Source organism: Macrobrachium rosenbergii, chromosome 24 (assembly GCF_040412425.1).
Source record: "Macrobrachium rosenbergii isolate ZJJX-2024 chromosome 24, ASM4041242v1, whole genome shotgun sequence".
Taxonomy (NCBI): domain Eukaryota; kingdom Metazoa; phylum Arthropoda; class Malacostraca; order Decapoda; family Palaemonidae; genus Macrobrachium; species Macrobrachium rosenbergii.
The window spans coordinates 36,324,930-36,342,622 of NC_089764.1; the positions used below are offsets into that span (position 1 = coordinate 36,324,930).

At 37.0% G+C, this 17,693-nt stretch overlaps 1 protein-coding gene across 1 annotated transcript in view; it reads right to left on the reverse strand.

Annotated features, from left to right (window-relative positions):
- The window catches only part of LOC136851850 (uncharacterized), a 144,652-nt gene that overhangs the window by 49,167 nt on the left and 77,792 nt on the right, over positions 1-17,693 (reverse strand). Inside the window, 3 exon segments of the mRNA XM_067126162.1 lie at positions 5,676-5,845; positions 11,453-11,613; positions 12,631-12,911. Of these exon segments, the coding sequence (XP_066982263.1) occupies positions 5,676-5,845; positions 11,453-11,613; positions 12,631-12,911 (612 nt within the window).

Here is a 17,693-nt window from a genome sequence, read left to right on the forward strand (position 1 = left end):
GCTAAAATGCACTCTTTTTTTTTCATTTAGCAAAAGTTTATATTAGTGTCCTTACAACATCATTTTTTATTCATCATTATATATTTTTCATTTCATGTACATTTTCATCTTTACTGCAGACTTTTTTTTAGAAGTCCCCAAACATAAAATATAAAAAGGAAGGCAATAGCATGCCACTGTCTGTACGAGATTCCCCTAAACTTTACAAATAAGTTCATGACCAAGACCTAAATAAAATTTGGAAAGCCACTTAAAAATACTATATTTTCCAAAATAAGTCTCAGAAATTTACAGTCCCTCCTACAGGAAGGTTATCTTTGTTAGACAATAATCAGAACTCTTGTATATGACCTTTGAATGCAGTGTATTAATTATTCTCTGTTAAATGAGTCAAGAAAAACTATTACAAAGAAGCAAAAAATACAGGCACAAAAATCCATTTCTGTGTTGGCAGATTACGATACAATGAGTTAATGGAAAAGTACTAACTTGAATGTTGTACAGTCTACCTCTAATATTCGCAGGGGAAAGGGACCACAACCACCAGCGAAGAACTAAAATCCATGAATACTTGACCCCCTTCTAAAAATGCTTATAACTGCCTATCCTGATAGTTCAAACATCAAAGACCCCCCCCCTCTAAAAATGCTTAAAACTGCTATTTTAATAGTTCAAACACCAAATATACCTTAAACTATCATCCTAAAACACTTCAATATAATTTCAAAGTCATCTTACAACAAATATATGGCTTACAGGTACGTGGGAAAACTAACCAAGAGAACTTGATCCAGGCATAGCCAGGTTTATGAGAGAGAGAGAGAGAGAGAGAGAGAGAGAGAGAGAGAGAGAGAGAGAGAGAGAGAGAGAGAGAGAGAGAGAGAGAGAGAGAGAGAGAATTATGTTTATATCGGTAAAACAATAAGAAATATCAGGATGATTTTTTTTTATACAGTACATATTACGATGATAATGGATCAATACTGATCGATTTTACTTCAAAATTTTAATGATATTTTGCTGTTTAAATTAATATTACTATTTGAAAGTTCATAACTAATTTTTTTATCATAAAAAATCTTTTTAGTCATGAAAATAACATGATAATACAGTAAGTAGTGAATATTGCTCTACGATATAAATCTGCGAATAGGCGAATGATTTGGAGATACATTCCACAGAAAAATCTGCAAATTGGTGAAGCCGCGAATGCCGACCCACGAATAAGCAGAGCTTAACTGTACATCAAAATCACCCATACTTTTGCTCTTCTCAAATAAACCTGACTTTCAGGGTACTTTGTTAGCTGACATAAGTAAAAAAGCAGTACAGTAAAAAGGTTTACCAGTAAATTATGCTATAACAAAAATATTATAATCACAGTAGAAATTTTATATTAAACTCCTTTTTATGATATTTTCTTTATAAATTCACACTTGCATTTTTTACTCTTGGTAACAATGCGCAAAATATTTTCAGGTTTTGAAGTCTGATGTGTTTTTTCTCATTTGTAATATCTGTATTACGTGGATTTTAATCCTTATTCTATTTTTGCTTCCATTTAGGTACCATGTAACTGTGAAATAAAATTTTATTGTATTTATGAAATCTCCTATTTGGTACTTATAATCTCCTTTATCTGAAATTTGGGAAAAAAAATTGCTTCTAGAGCCTACATCCAATACTAACAAAATCTTAAATAATGTTCCATCTGCATGCACCAAGACAATGTTGGCCACGGAAATAACTGACACAACACGACTAAGCAGTTTACTTTATAAGCTGTTCAATGTTTTCAGTTCAGACATGTCAACTTCAGAAAAGCTCATTTAACATAATTCAATGAACTTAAAAAAAACATAAAAACTTAAAAGTATTTTAAAAATAAACTCAAAAGGCTAAAATAAAGAAAACGTTATACCTGCCAGAGTCCCACTACTTCAATGAACTGATACAGTCAAATGTTCACAGAGCACCAAATAGGACACTGTAACACAAAAGACAAACAAACTGAAAAGTGTAGTGGAAGGCATGTGTCTCTCTGGCGAAGAAATTCGAGACTGTGAAGTAAGTAGCCTAGGAAAAATGACCCAATATAGAAGTACGGAGCCCAACATGAGAGCTACAAAAAATAATTTGGAGTTAGTTCATTGTGATTTAGCAGGACCAATGGATGTTGTTGGAAAAGGAGGTTATAAGTTTGCCATAACTTTTGTGGATGATTACTCCAGCATCATTATGGTGTATGCGTTGAAGAAAAGGAGCGACGCCACAAAAGCCAAGGAAAAATTCTTGGCAGATACGCTTATGGTACAGTGAAGCGTTTTCGAACCGACAACGGTACTGAATTTACTTCAAGTGATTTTAGATCCCTCATGGCAAGTAATAAAATTAAACATGAATTTTCCCCTCCATATTCCCCTCACCAAAATGGTTCGACAGAAAGATCATGGAGAACCTTGTTTGAAATGGCGAAGTGCTTACTGGACTACAGAAGGCACTGTGGCCGTATGCATTTAAGATGTCAGCCTTAACAAGAAACAGATGCTTCAACAACAGGGCAGGCAAGACTATTTATGAGATGTTAATTGGGAGAAAACTTAACTACAGTGACCTACATTCATTCGGTGCTACATGTTACACTTACCAACAACATGGAAACAAGTTAGATGCAAGAAGTGTTAAAGGAGTATTTTTAGGATACAATGGTGAGAGCCCTGCCTACCTAGCATATCTTCCAAATGAAAGTGCAGTGAAAAAGGAGCGATGGGTGAAATTTACCAAGAATGGGGGAGACAATAGTACGCCTAGTATACACTGTGAGGATGAAGATTCAACGAGGCCACAAACACCAGAGGAGGAAGACCAGCCAGATATGAAAGAAAATAACAAAGGACCAACCATGGTCATGGAAGATGGAATCGACCATGAGAATACAACCAGCCAAGAAGCAACAAGATATCCAAAGAGAAATAGGAAGCCCCCTAGCTACCTAAACGATTATGTGACTGATGGTGACGACATAGATCTTGTGGACACAGCAAGCTGCTCTGTCCACCACTTCTATAGAGTAGTTGACGTCCTAGCCACATATGGTGAGGCTATATCACCTCCAAATTCTAAATGGAAGGTGGCAATGCATGAAGAAATGGACACTCTAGAAGAAAATGACGTATATGAACTGCAACCACCTACAGAAAATAGGTCAGTGATAGGTGGAAGGTGGGTTTATCCCAAGAAGACAGGCCTTGATAACTCCACAAAATACAAGGCAAGATATGTAGCTAAAGGATTTTCCCAAGTAAAAGGTGTAGACTTTAATAAAACATTTTCACCCACTGTAAAGTTCACTTCAGTATGGATGTTGATGCACGTTGCTGTACACAAAAACATGTTAGCATATCAGATGGATGTCAAAACTGCATATCTTAATGCAGATACTGACTGCAAAATTTTCTTGGAACAGCCAGGTTTTGGAAAAACAAATAGTAAAGGTGAGAAGCTTGTATGTAACCTGAAAGTCACTATATGGTCTAAAACAGAGTGGTAGGAATTGGTACAGAGTGCTGCATGAATATCTTATTAATAATAATTTTGTGCAGTCACTTTCAGACCCCATGTCTACATATAAAATCTTATGATGATTCTGTTGTGGTTATTTTGTTCTGGGTCAATGATATAATCACTGCCACAAGCAACAGTCAAGTGTTAAACAGTATGAAAGTTCGTTTGCGTAGTAAGTTTAAAACGAAAAGATATGAGTAAGTTATCCTGGTTTCTCAGTATGGAATTTATATTTCATGATGATTATGTAATGATAAACCAGAGAAAGTATTGTGTAAAGGTACTTGAAAGATTTAATATGAATAGCAGTAAGCCTAAAGCAATACCATGTGATGTGTTAGTAAGGTTTGTGATGATAAAAATTCTGCAAAACTGACAGATCCTAGAGAACATAGAGAAATTGTGGGCAGTTTGATTTACACTATGACTGGAACTAGACCAGATCTGTGCTACATTGTAACAAAACTGTTTCAGTTTATGTCCAAACTAACTAAGCCCATTTAGGCATAGCAAAGCATGTTCTAAAGTACATAAAGGGAACACTTGATTTCAGTTTGGAATTTAATAAGTCAAATGAGTCATTAAAACTGATTAGTTATTGAGATTCTGACTGGGTGAACCCTGATGAGACTCAGTATTTCTGGTTACAGATTTCTTATGAATAATGATGGTTGTAACATTATCCACAAGTGAGCTGAGTAAGTTATGTATACCTTAGTTTAACCAGACCACTGAGCTGATTAACAGCTCTCCTAGGGCTGGCCCGAAGGATTAGATTTATTTTACGTGGCTAAGAACCAACTGGTTACCTAGCAACGGGACCTACAGCTTATTGTGGAATCCGAACCACATTATAACGAGAAATGAATTTCTATCACCACTACGGCTGAATATAAGGCTATCACTTGTGCAATGCATGAAGCCAACTTTTAAGAAATTTGTATTCTGGCATGACACTCTATAAGAAGGATTGTATAACTCTGTATGTTGAAATTCAAGGTGCTATTGCTTTGGCTGAAAATCCCGTAAATTATTAATGGTCAAAGCACACAGACGTAAGATATCATTCTATAAGGTCAGAAGTGGAAGCAGGAATTGTTAAACTTTTGTATGTTCCTTCAGAAGTAAGATGGGGAAATTCAAAGTTATCAGAGGGCGACTTAAGTTTAAGGGGGAGTGTTAAGTATGTATATATTAGAAGTTATGGTAAGCTTACATTCACCATTCATATTGATGCGTTTGCTCTGCTCTCTAGTGACAGATATGTAAACCTCTAGTGTAAATAAAATCCCCTCTGGGTCTTTACAACAGAAATTTTGCATGTTGTTTAAATCCCCACACATCTCATTTAACACCACAAACATGTCTTACAATCTAACATTTCACCTCAAAAATATTAAATTTACAACACATGTAAAAGTCTGTGCTGCTCTACACAGCAGCCATGGGTACTGTACTTGCAAGAAACTGTAGGATATTCTGAAGAGGTGCGACAACAAAATACTGACAAATGTAGCAACTTGAAGCTTTAAAAATAACCAGAGATCTCAGAGATTAAGATTGCTTGGTTATGATGAAAAAGGAAGAGGAAATAGCACAGAAGGAACTAGCAGGAAGGTTAGAAAACCCTGGAAATATAGCATACATGACACTGACCAGACTGGGATTCTTTCATGAAGAGCATAAGGCAAACGAGAGTGGAGAGAACACATCACATAGTCATGTTTAACTTCAAAACGGGAAAGCCTGTTGTAAAAAGTTAATGAGGATGATGGATGTACTGGTGATAATTATTTATGCAACCTCTAATGAACTCAACCCTTCCCAATTGTCCAAGCTTGGGACCTGCTGAGATGCATTAATTTTATGAATTTCATAATTCAAGTCTGTAGCAATTATATATTCAGTCTTATGAGTTACTCTCCTAATCCTAATACTGTATATATGTCCATTTAGTAACACAACTTCTTTGGTCCATCTACCATATCATTATAATGTGGTCATCAGTGGTGAAATTCATTTTAAGCTGGAGATGGCATGCATATCCCTTTTCCTCTTCTTTTCCTATAGTAAAACTATTCCTTGATAAGAATTAAAAAAAAAGTACATACACTCTTCACAGGAGGTGGTGGACGAACCAAATTTCCACTCATCAGATAGATCTTCAGCTGAGTTATATTCCTCTCCAGATTCAGCTGCATTGTGGCTTCATCATCATCGTCAACTCCCTCTATCTTTGACGATGCTGCTTCAAGTATCTTCAGGCAAAGTTCACTATCCACTAAAAAAAAAGATTACAATCAGTCATAAATGATGTAAGACATGACAGACATCAATATGGATACAAAATGAAAAACATGGAGATTAATTTCAAAGCAATTACAGGCAGTCCCCGGTTTACGGCGGGTCTGCCTTACGACGTTCCAAGGTTACTACGCTTTTCAAATATATTCATCAGAAATTATTTCCTGGTTTACAACGCATGTTCCTGGTTTACAACGCATGTTCTGGGGTTACGATGCGTTGTACACCGATCTGACGGAAGAAATATGGTTCCAAAACAACAGAATAATAAAAATTTGGAGTTGTTTTTGATGAAAAACTCAATATATATAAAGTTTACATCATTTTCAGTACACCCAGAGCATTAAAAGTAAGGTTTTCTTGGGATTTTTTTACGATTTTTCAGTTTACGATTTTTGGCTTGCGACACAGCATAGGAACAGAACCCCCATCGTAAACCAGGGGCTGCCTTATTTTCATTCGGTACGTAAACATGAGCCTGACAGTCTGACACGATTCAGTTACCAGTTTTACCCTTTCATAGACGTCTGTGATTGGTGTTAAGGGTGGATCTACTCGTTAAATTGGCTGCCTCTGTGGATAGAGTGACCACAGGCATTGTTAGCCATCAGTAACTACCTATGGAATTACTTTTTAAGGACGATGAAACGCCAAATGCAGCAAAGTGCTCCAATGTTGTTGACCAAAGTTCATATCAACTGATTTAGTAGGTGAGACTATTGTAGTCATACAATGTATCTATATATCTCTCTCTATCAGTCTGTATGGGTGCATGTATGTTTGTGGCTTTCTTTCCTTTTTTTTTGTAGACATTACCTTGGGAACGCCTCGTCACCAAAGCCGAACCCTTGCATTTGATTTGCAGACATGCCTTACAAAAATCTCGATGAATTTATTCATAGTACATTTTAGGGGTGTCAGGCCTGTATTTAAAGATGTCTTGTGTTTTGTACTGATTTTATCAGAACAACTTGAAAGTGAACAGTTATTTTAAATAAGATGGAAAACCAGCCTTTTTGGAGCTGTGCATTATGAAAGCATCAAAAAGTTCATTTATAGAGTATTACCGTACTTGAATTTTTCATTAAGCTAACAAATCTAAATAGCTTTACGTTGGAGGGAGTTACCTGAAGAAAATGTTCGTTTGGTTATCTGGATACAAAATCCAGCGCTTTGAGCTTATAGATAAACCTGCACCTAAAAAAAATTGTAAGCTTAGTGAATGAAGATTTAAAAAATGTGGTTTTGTTATTAACACACATCATATCAACTTTGAATTTTAGTTTTTTTATTTTGGCAATTCACGGGGTGTGAGAACTGACTGCTGATTTGAAAGGGGGTGCATGCATTGAAAAAGGTTAGGAACCACTGGGATAAGGGATTGTGAAGGTAAGTACACTGTAAATAATTTTTATCATAAAAATCTGTATTTAGTCATGAACACAATAAGAAAAAATACAGTAATTAGTGAATATACAATGTTGCTCAATAAAAAAAAAGCGAATTACTGATAATTTTAGAGATACAGTCCATAGAAAAATTCAGAAACTGGTGAAATTTCCCTCATAAAAGTGAAAAATTCCCTCATAAAAGTGAAAAATATGTTCCACAAAAATTCGTGAAAAAGTGAAGCACGAAAAAGTGGGGGTCCACCCCCATAGTACAAGCAGTCAAAAATTCTACGAAAATTCTAAGAAAATCTTACTTTTAATGCTTTGGGTGTATTGAAAACAATGTAAACTACATATTTATTGATTTTTCATCAAAAAAAACCTCCAAATTTTGATTATTCTGCTGTTTCGGAGCCATATTTCTTCCGTCAGATTGGCGTACAACCTGTCGTAACCCCAGAACATGCGTCATAAACCGGGAAATAATTTCTGACGAATATATTTGAAAAGCGTCGTAACCTTGGAACGTCGTAAGCCGGACCCATCGTAAACCGGGGACTGCCTATGTTTTCTTTAATGAATTGATAACTTGCTGTGTTTACTTTATTAATTAATATTTGAAAATTAGTAAATCATTTATTTACCACATAAAACAAATAAACATGCTACATATTGCATATGCATACAAATTCTTTCATCTCAGAGAGAGAATTATTATTTTTATTGTTTAATGATATTTAATCTTCTTAAACTTAATATCAATATTTGAAAATTAGTACTGTAAATTATTATCAATAAATGTAACCTCTACAAATGCCTATACTATCATCCTGAAACACTTATCTATAATCTTAATATAATTTCAACATTACTTTAACCCTCTGGTGATCCGTAAGTGCTCCGATGACGCAATTTCCGCATCACCCGTCAGTTATTTTGGGGGGAAATTCACCAAAAAAAAAAAAAGGGGGTCATCCAAAAAACACGAGGACTGTGCCATTGTTTGGGCAGATCTTGGACCTACAAGAAAATGCAGTTTTCACGTTTTTTCTAGCATTATTTATTACCGAGCAATTACAAAAAAATGTCAGCATATATATACGCGTTGAACGCCGTGGTTCGGCCGGAATTTATGCATGAGTAGATCATTTTTTGTATGCCTGTTTGTGCATCTGTAAATAACTCCAATGTGCATGTATTATATATCAATCAAACAGCCATTCTTTGTACTTTATCATGCTGAACAGTAAAATGTAAAAATATCGTTTCCATAAAATAATTGTTGCCGTATATTTTCTTAGGAAAAAAAATTGTCCGTAATCTAACGACAATTGCTCAATTTTATTCTGAAAATACATATATCTTTCTTTTGTGCGTTTTATAGGAAATTTATTCAGCTTTCTAATGCCACTGTTATTTTTTTTCTATCTATTCCTTACTTAGGTACGATACAAAACGTCAACATAAGTAGATTGGAAAATCTGAAAATTGCACTCCGTAAAAATTTAGCATTTTTTTAGTCGGTAACAGCTAATTAGCAAACACATTTACAGCAAAATGATTGCTTCCACATGAAAGTTCAAACATTTCCACACAATTTACATATAAAGTAAACTCCCCAAACCTAATTATGATTTTTTCATGACTATTTCAAAAAAATATCTACGATTTTCCTTAAAAATTTCACATTCATCATATTTTTTTCATCATTTCTAGGTCTTGCAAAGACTTTCTGATTGCTTTAGGGAAAAATTCAATCATTTGCCGACATCATAAAACAAACCAGAAGCGTATATTAGTTATAGTTTGGACGTATTGATTTTTAAAAAGAAACTTTTCCGCGTGAGCCCCACTTTTCCCTCCACGGCATAAGTCGTGTACCGGGTAGCGCTATAAGAACCCCTGTAAGCGCAAGAGGGTTAATATAATTTTAATATTTCAATCACTTATATCATTTCAACAGTAACAATTCTGAGCATCGTATCTATAATGGGTACAAAAAACCAGTTTAAGTGCCAGCTGTCAACAAGGTTCACTATAAGGAGGTCTCTCGGCTACTGTAAAATGTCCCTCCTGAATCTATGGAGGGGAAAGAACCAATAGAAAGAACCAGTCTTTTTACCAGCCAAAGCTAAAAAACTGTATCTTTACACATAAGTTTCTCTCTGAGTTATGTACAGTATTATCATTATCATCATTATTTAATCTTATTAATCCTAATATTATTATTTGAAAATTATTTAGTCATGAAAATATCATCAAAATACACTAATTAGTGAATATTCCTCGACGAAAAAGTCCACGAATTGCGGAATTTTTTGCATATAATTTGGGGATAAGTTCCACAAAAAATCCTGCAAACTGCTGAGTCCCTGAATTGTGAGAACGCGAATCCTGGGTATGTATTACTCTTGCAGTAATCAAGCTGTAGTGCTAAGAACGAAATACCAACTTCAAAGGTGCTTCTGCCTCGTATTTAGGTTCGCTTCCTTGGTCCAAGAACTTGAAACTTGCACGTTGAACAGAGGAAAGAGTAAAAACTTATATCATATCTAAGTCCTAACCCAGCTCTAAGCAGCTTCAAAAACTGGAAATAGATGCAGTAGCATCAGAGAACCAGCTTTAAAGGATACACTTCCCAGATTGCCTCTGTTGTTTATATTAGGCCAGCCCATCGCCTAGGTTGGCTGGTTCCTAAGAGATCACTCTATGAACAGTTGTAAGTACACTACACTGTTCATGTTAGGAGCAGAGCTATTTAACACTAACCAGTTTCCTAGCTTTCTCTTTCAACTGTTCATCCATTTCCCAAAGGCTCTACTTCCATGATAACACACCTTACTATAATCAGTGTTAATTTCTTACTTGTTTCAACAGGAGCTGAAGAAGTAAACTAAAGAGCTCCGGTTAACAGATTCATCTTTGACAAAAGGAAGTGAAAATGAAACAATGCAAGCTATGCACCACTTAAATACTAAAGGAAAATCAACCAAATCTGGGTTGAAATGGACTCTAAGGCTCTGATAGCTTCTCTCTCACGGGGGAAACAAACAAAAGTCGATCAGTATGGGGGGAGGATCTTCGCCCTAATATATATGGTCAAATTTCTAGCCATAATAAAAGAACATATCTCAATTACTTATTACTTTTCTCCTGGACCACATAGGGAGCAAAAGAAGGCAGAGCAGCAGGCGTGAGAGAGGAATTAACCTAGGCCACCCAGCAGACTAAAGGATGGTGTGCCCTAACAAATTGTCTATGCAAACTATCGGCCTCTAGCATCTTCCAATACTTCACAAAATTTTCATCCTCTCATCAGATCACTCATTACTTTCACATTGAGAAAACCACACTTGTGCCTCAGCAGCTAGGCTAACATAGGTTGCGTGGTCACCCTGCAAAATCAAAACATTTGGTTTCCACAAACTCTTTCCTATACAGCCTAATGCTTTCATCTCTGCTTGTTATAGATGACATGATGCAAAAACAGAAAACAAGCGCAATACCATACAGGAGAAAATTAGCCAGAAATCATCAAAATTATTACTAGTGCCGATTCACACCATCTGCATAAGGACATGGCATGAAGGATTCTGCATGAATGTAAACATTCCAGCACCACCTGGTGGGAAACAGGCGATTACAAAGACAGTCCTAGCGGGTTAGCCAAGCGATATTTTTTCATTTTGAATGCTGACTCCACCTAATGGTGCAAAGATATAAGCCAACTTTAACAGTAGGTAAGATTCATTCCAAATATTTGTTGATTTCTGGTTTTTATGTCAATTTCTCATTTGTTGCTGACCACAACATCCAAAACACCTTAGCTCAAAGTTAAGTATATCTTAGTTTAACCAGACCACTGAGGAGCTGATTAACAGCTCTCCTACAGAGGGCTGGCCCGAAGGATTAGATTTATTTTACGTGGCTAAGAACCAACTGGTTACCTAGCAACGGGACCTACAGCTTATTGTAGGATAAAATAACGTAACTGGAGGTATTACTGAACTAGCATTATAGAGTTCATATTAACATTTATTTGATATATAACTATACAAACTTATTGAAAATAATGCCTCAAAAATTTTTTTTAGTTTATGAGATATATTTTTTTATGGCTACAGTGCAAAGGCATTAACTTTACGTCAGAAGGGTTAATAGAGCATACTTCCATAAGCAACACCACTACCTACCTTCATAATCAAAATGTGATATAGTTTTGAGTTCCATCATCCTATCCCAGTAGGGAAAAGTGCAAGACATCTCTTTATGCTCATCTCCACCCGACTGGATCTTATTCTTGAACATCTTCCGCAGGAGAAGGTAGTACTGACGACACTCCTTTCCTGAATAGCTGGGCAATATAGAATGAAATGTAACTTCAAATTGTGGATTTCACCTTATGCTAATGTTTCTCACTTAACAACAGGATATACTTCAAAGAAATTCAACTGCTATATATATTCAAAAGTTCCTCTATATTTCATAACTTTGGCTCCAGGTACAATTTAAAAATATCTTTTTCAAATTGCGTCCAAGGGCTTGGAGGTCAATGATAATGATTTGTAGTGGAAGAGCACAAAGGAGGGCTCACCACAGAAGAACAGGAGGCCATTCAGGGGGAGCAGCAACAGACAAAAGCTGAGAAACTGTCTTCAGGGGAGGAGGAGGAGGAAAGGGGAAATGTTCCTAGTTCATTAATAACAGAAATGTGTGCACACTGGGCATAAGTGCAAAGTTTACTTGAAAATATTAACCTGAGAAAACTGTAACAAACTATGTTATAAACCTGATGAATGACAATACTATCTGTCAGTTATGGAACTTTATAAAACAAATATCACTCGACAAGTTTTTAGAGAGAAAAAAAACAGAAAAAGAAGAAAGCACTACGAAGAGAGAGAGAAAAGAGAAGCACAGTTACCTGCCACTTTTATGGAAGGGGACTCCCCTTCCGTACATTAACACTTCTCTTCTTCTTCACTTTTCTCATCACCTACCATATATACAATCAATTCTCCTAATTACATTTATTTCATCTATTTACTTTATGTCTTCTTTGTATAATCTCTGCATGCTAGGTTGTTATATTTGAGTGACAATGGTTTTATTGCTTGTATTTTTGGAGGTGTGGAATGGACTAATCCAACTGCCATCATTTTTTGCAGGAAAAATTTGCTCAGTTGAAGGGCAGCCTTCTGGAATGGATTAAGTCCTTTCACCAAGGTATGACTGTACATCACAAATAATTTCAGTTCCCCAAAAGTTTGCTTCAATTACTGGTTTGAAGACACTTGTAAAATAATCATTTGTATTAACATGCAGAATTAAATTTCATACTTAGTCAAAATATAAATTTCACACTACTTACTTATAACCATGAGATTCTAAGTCCATACTAATGACTTCATACATGCAGTCGTTTAAAGTTTTCACTCCCTCTTGTCGGTAGTGAATAACATAATCTAGAAGAGTGTAAGCAGCAACATGACTCCAATAAGGAATCATCTGGACAGTATCAGTGGATGGTGATTCCGTAGGAGAGAAGCAAAGGCTGTGTTCTGTCTCTTCTAGCTCTTCCATCTCGGCACGAAAGGGGAAAGGATTATCACTTTTGAAGCCCCGCCGGAGAAGCACTATGTGTTCTTCTATCTGTAACATTCAGAGCAAGCATACAAAGTTATAAAATTCAATTTTCTAAAACCTTGCCAAACAGTGTAAACGACATGACTTTTATTACTTAATTTAGGCTTGCAATATACTACACACACACACTGACAGGTCTATTTGCACTTCCTTGACTGCTTTCCATCTGAAGTTTAGGTGATAACAGATGAATATCACTCTCTAGTAATAATGATTTTTATGATAAAATCAATTATTTAGGTACTTACCGTCTACTTGGCATGGGTTCGACGAATGTTAAAATTGAAACAATCGTTAACAAGCGCTCCCAACAGTTACTCCCCTGCCTTTCATAGGGTGGGGTAAAACAGAGAATATTTTGGTTGCTCATTCTACTCTTAATCTCTTAAGAGGGGAGGAGGGAGGGTTTCAGTGATAGAGGGTACGTACCTACAAAATTGATTTTATCGTGAAAATCATTATTTTTGAGGTGAAACCTACCCTCTATCATTTAACCGTGACTCCAACATTGTGTGCTGGAGGCTGGCAAGAGATTCCCTATAAATGAATTATCAGATATCAGAAATATCCTCACTGCTGCTTACCTGATGAATATGATCCCTTGGCAAATGCTTGTCAGATGAGGGTCTTCATCAAGCAAGGTCCACTATCTTAGAAGGTGGAACGTGAACTCCAAATGCAGACATTCGTTGAAGATGTGCAATGCTGAATGGCAATTTATTGGCCCCTGTGCCTAAGGCCTGCCAAGCTGACGGGAACTACAAACACACCTAAACTATGATCCCTCAAGAGTTACCGGCTGCCTAATCGAGTTGCTGTGGTATCTCACACCCAAAAACAACAAGCCCAAATTGGGAGAAAAGTAGTAATTAATCAGCTCTGGGTAGCTTTCTCCAATGAGGAGCAATGGCTCTCCAACATAAATTAACATAATTTACTCTAAAAAAAAAAAAAAAGGACTGCCCTCATCCAAGAACGAACAAAGCAAGGAGAACTACAGTACACAAAATGATCCGAATAAAGTGGAGTAAACTACTGTGTACGAACTCCTCATATACAGTTCCCCTTTACCCAGGAAGGAGGTAGCTAGAGAGAACCCTTATCTGTTTGTGAAACATAAAGGAAGACTAGGAGATAATCTCCCCTGCCAAAACCATGGGTGTAGTGTAGGCAGCCTTCATACTGGATTTCTACATCCCTCAAGTAGTTGGAAGCAAATACAGACCTACACCTCCACTGTGCTGCCAAGACTAGATGGTCTAGAGAGAGGTACTGGTGAAAACTAACAGATGTAGCCACTGCTCTGACATTGTGTGGTTTCACCTTCAAAAGGGAACAGACCTCTGGAGAGACTGCATGGTGTGCCTCCAGAGTTAAGGACTGAATCCAGAAAGCCATGGCATTTTTTGACATAGGAACCTTAGGTTTCCTGACTGAGCAAAATAGGTTCCTACACTGCTTCCTTACAGGTTTAAGATGGGACGTGCAATACTTCAGAGCCCGAACAGGGTATGAAGCCAGCTCTCCTTCCTCAGGAGTCAGAGTTTCTAATGAAGGGGTAGAGAAAACTCTAAGAAGAGCTTTGGCCTTAACATTGTTCTTGGCATGAGAGGAAGCCAGAAAAGATCATTCTGCTCCAGTACGTGAAAATCCCACTAATGATGATATCACTTGCAATTCACTTATTCTTTTGGCCAAAGCCAAGGCCACCAGAGTGAAGGTTTTCAAAGAAAGAGCCTTGAGAGAAGCCTCTTTCAGGGGCTCAAAGGGAGGGCCTCTGAGGTGTCGTAAGAAAATATCTAGGTTCCATAAATGAGGTTTCTGAAGAACCTTCACGATAAGTCGACATCTTTTGAAATATCCAACCCAGTATGCCTTAAAACAGAAGTCAGCATGGATTTATAGCCTTTGATGGGGGCAACAGACAAACCTTTAGTATATCGTAAGAATCATAGAAATGTTATTACATTATCTATGATGGTGCGAAGATTTGAAATGGCCACTGTTTCTGATGTAATATATTAGAGAACTTTCTCCTCGCAGTGAGGATAGAGTTCCTAGACGACTTTGAAAAGCCTCTAGTTCTGAGGGGCTTTCCAGTTTCAAAGACGAAGCATGTTGATATTTTTGTGTAGCCTCCCTGTCCCTGTCTGTCGAAGCAGATTTGTCCAAAAAGGTAACTGTCTGGGGACATTTCTAGAAGGTCTGTGAATCAATTCCTCCCCAGCCACCAAAGCGCAATTAGAATCATGGTGGTGTTCCAGATTCTCTCAATTTCTTGAGCACTTCCTTCAACAGCGGAAACGGGGAATGCATATATTTCAGAAAAGATGGCCGCTACAATTTTAAAGGACACATATATGCATTTCATAGCTTCAATGCTTTAAGATGTGATGAAAGAATTTATGGAGTCAGATGGAAGTAGGTCGAGAGCAGGTAAAATCTTTGTGTTCAGCAAATAGTTTGATTCCTCAGCAATATTGCGGTCAGGTGATCTTCGAAGTGTTATGTATACGCGTAGTCCGTTAATTTGATCTAGATTACGCCAAAATCTGCCCTAAAAGTGAGTTTGATCGTTCATTAACGTGATAGAACTGCAGTTGTCTAGACGTAGCTTTGGAGAGGATCCAGGCTTTGAATCAGCAGATAAGGTAGAGTTTGAAATCTCTGTTTTTATGGGAGGAAATTGAACTTGTGATTTTTTTACCATGATTTTCTAATCATTATGAACTTTTGAACTGGTGTGGGAGATTTAATATGAATATTCATACCTCTTTTATATTATTATTTTGTCATGTTACGTTTGCCATATCTTGGCTATGCATTTTACACTTTCCATTATTGTGTTTTGCATTTCATATATTTTTGGGAGTTTTCTATCATGTTTGATTCTTCCGACAGATGTCTGTGGACAGATGTCGGTGGACAGTGTGGACTGGCGAATAACATGTGGTAGACTGTTTTTTTGACATGACTAATTATTGATTTGGGGAGTATGTGTGAGTTTGGATATTTTCAGGCTATTAGCCATAGTGAGACTTCTTTAATCAGAAGTGTTTTACAGTTCAGAGTTTAGTTATCTAACTCGATAATTCATTTATTATGCATTTTAATCTTTGCTTTGTTTTGTTCATTTCTTGTTGGGTTATTTGAATAAAAATTGCGTTTCTTTAAATGGTCCATTTAATTGATTTGGTGAGAATGAGTGAGATTCGTGGGTGAACTTGGAAAACATACACACAGAGAGAGAGAGAGAGGTGATACGGTGAGAGAGAGAGAGAGAGAGAGAGAGAGAGAGAGAGAGAGAGAGAGAGAGAGAGAGAGAGAGAGAAAAATAGATGAAAAATAGAAAATAGTGTTGCCGTGAGCTTAACGTTCATACGCCTCCGTTCCACGAATCTATTACGTACACCTTCAAAAAGGTGTTAATTCTGTCCTCGTTACACATATACAAATAGGTTTGCCCAGTCTATTATTATTATTATTATTATTATTATTAATGTAGTTTAACCAGACCACTGAGCTGACTTTCAGCTCTCACAGGGCTGGCCCGAAGGATTAGAATAAAATACCAGGTCTAGGCCTGAGGCCAAGCTCTGGAACCGAATAGTTCATTCGGTGTGATGACAAATGAGAGAAAATTAAACAAAAAAACTGTACAAAGGCACACTCTTCCCCACTGGAACACACACACACACAATAAATAAATTTACTCACGCATCCATATATACATAAAAAAAATAAAATCGGAATAAAGTCAGTATTACTTTAAAATTTTGTTTTTAAAATTAATGAAATGGCCCAAGGATTTTTGTATTTTCATCTTTTACTTACATTTATATTTTATCAACTAAATTACATCTCTTCATGAACATAAAAATTGGAATTACTGAAAATTCAGAATATTCTGACAAAATTTCCTTAACTGATTATTTCTAAAAGTTGGCAGTCACTGTTGGTCATACTTTCGACACACACAACACGTCTTACAGTTACTATCACTTTGCACTTTGAGCACTCGGATGCAGGATAGAGCCATAGCATCTACTGCCCAGGCTTGAGGGTCCGGAACTGGTGAGACGTACAATTGGGAACGACGATTCATCTTCATTGCAAAGAGATCAATGGGAGGTTGGCCAAATTCTCTCCAAATTGCCTCGCACACAGTTGGGTTTAACATCCATTCATGGAAGAGTACCTGTCCCAGATGACTTAGCATGTCTACCAGAACATTATGACAATGTTCCTCTTCTCCATCCAGAAGAGTAAATCCATGGCAATAGCTACTAACGTTTCTGACTTCATGCACCCTTGTCTTCTTTGGTACGACAGAAACGCTGTCAAAGACAGAAATTACTTTGTTGGTCACTGCCCTTTCCAACTTCTGCAACCACTTCTGGATAGCCAACAACTCCTAGCAATTTATGTGCAGATTCTTCTCAACTGGGGACCATACTCCAAAAGCAACCAGATTCCCCATACCTATACCTCAGACCTTGTCCGAGGTTTCTGAATACAACGAGAGGTCTGGGCTCGGGGACTCTAGAGACTTTCCTGCAAGCATGCAAGCAATATCTCTTCAGCCATCCACCAATGAAAAACAATTCTGGGTTCTAGCGCACTATCTCGTGGATTGGCTGTGACACTGTGCCAGTGCCTCCTTGAGTGAAATTGAAATGGTCTCATCCGTAGTCAAGCACCTGGGACTAACTTCTCCACAGAAGATGCGACCTAACAGAGACAGGCAGCATTTGGCTGGCATGCTTCCTGAGGAGGCAAATTCGCTTG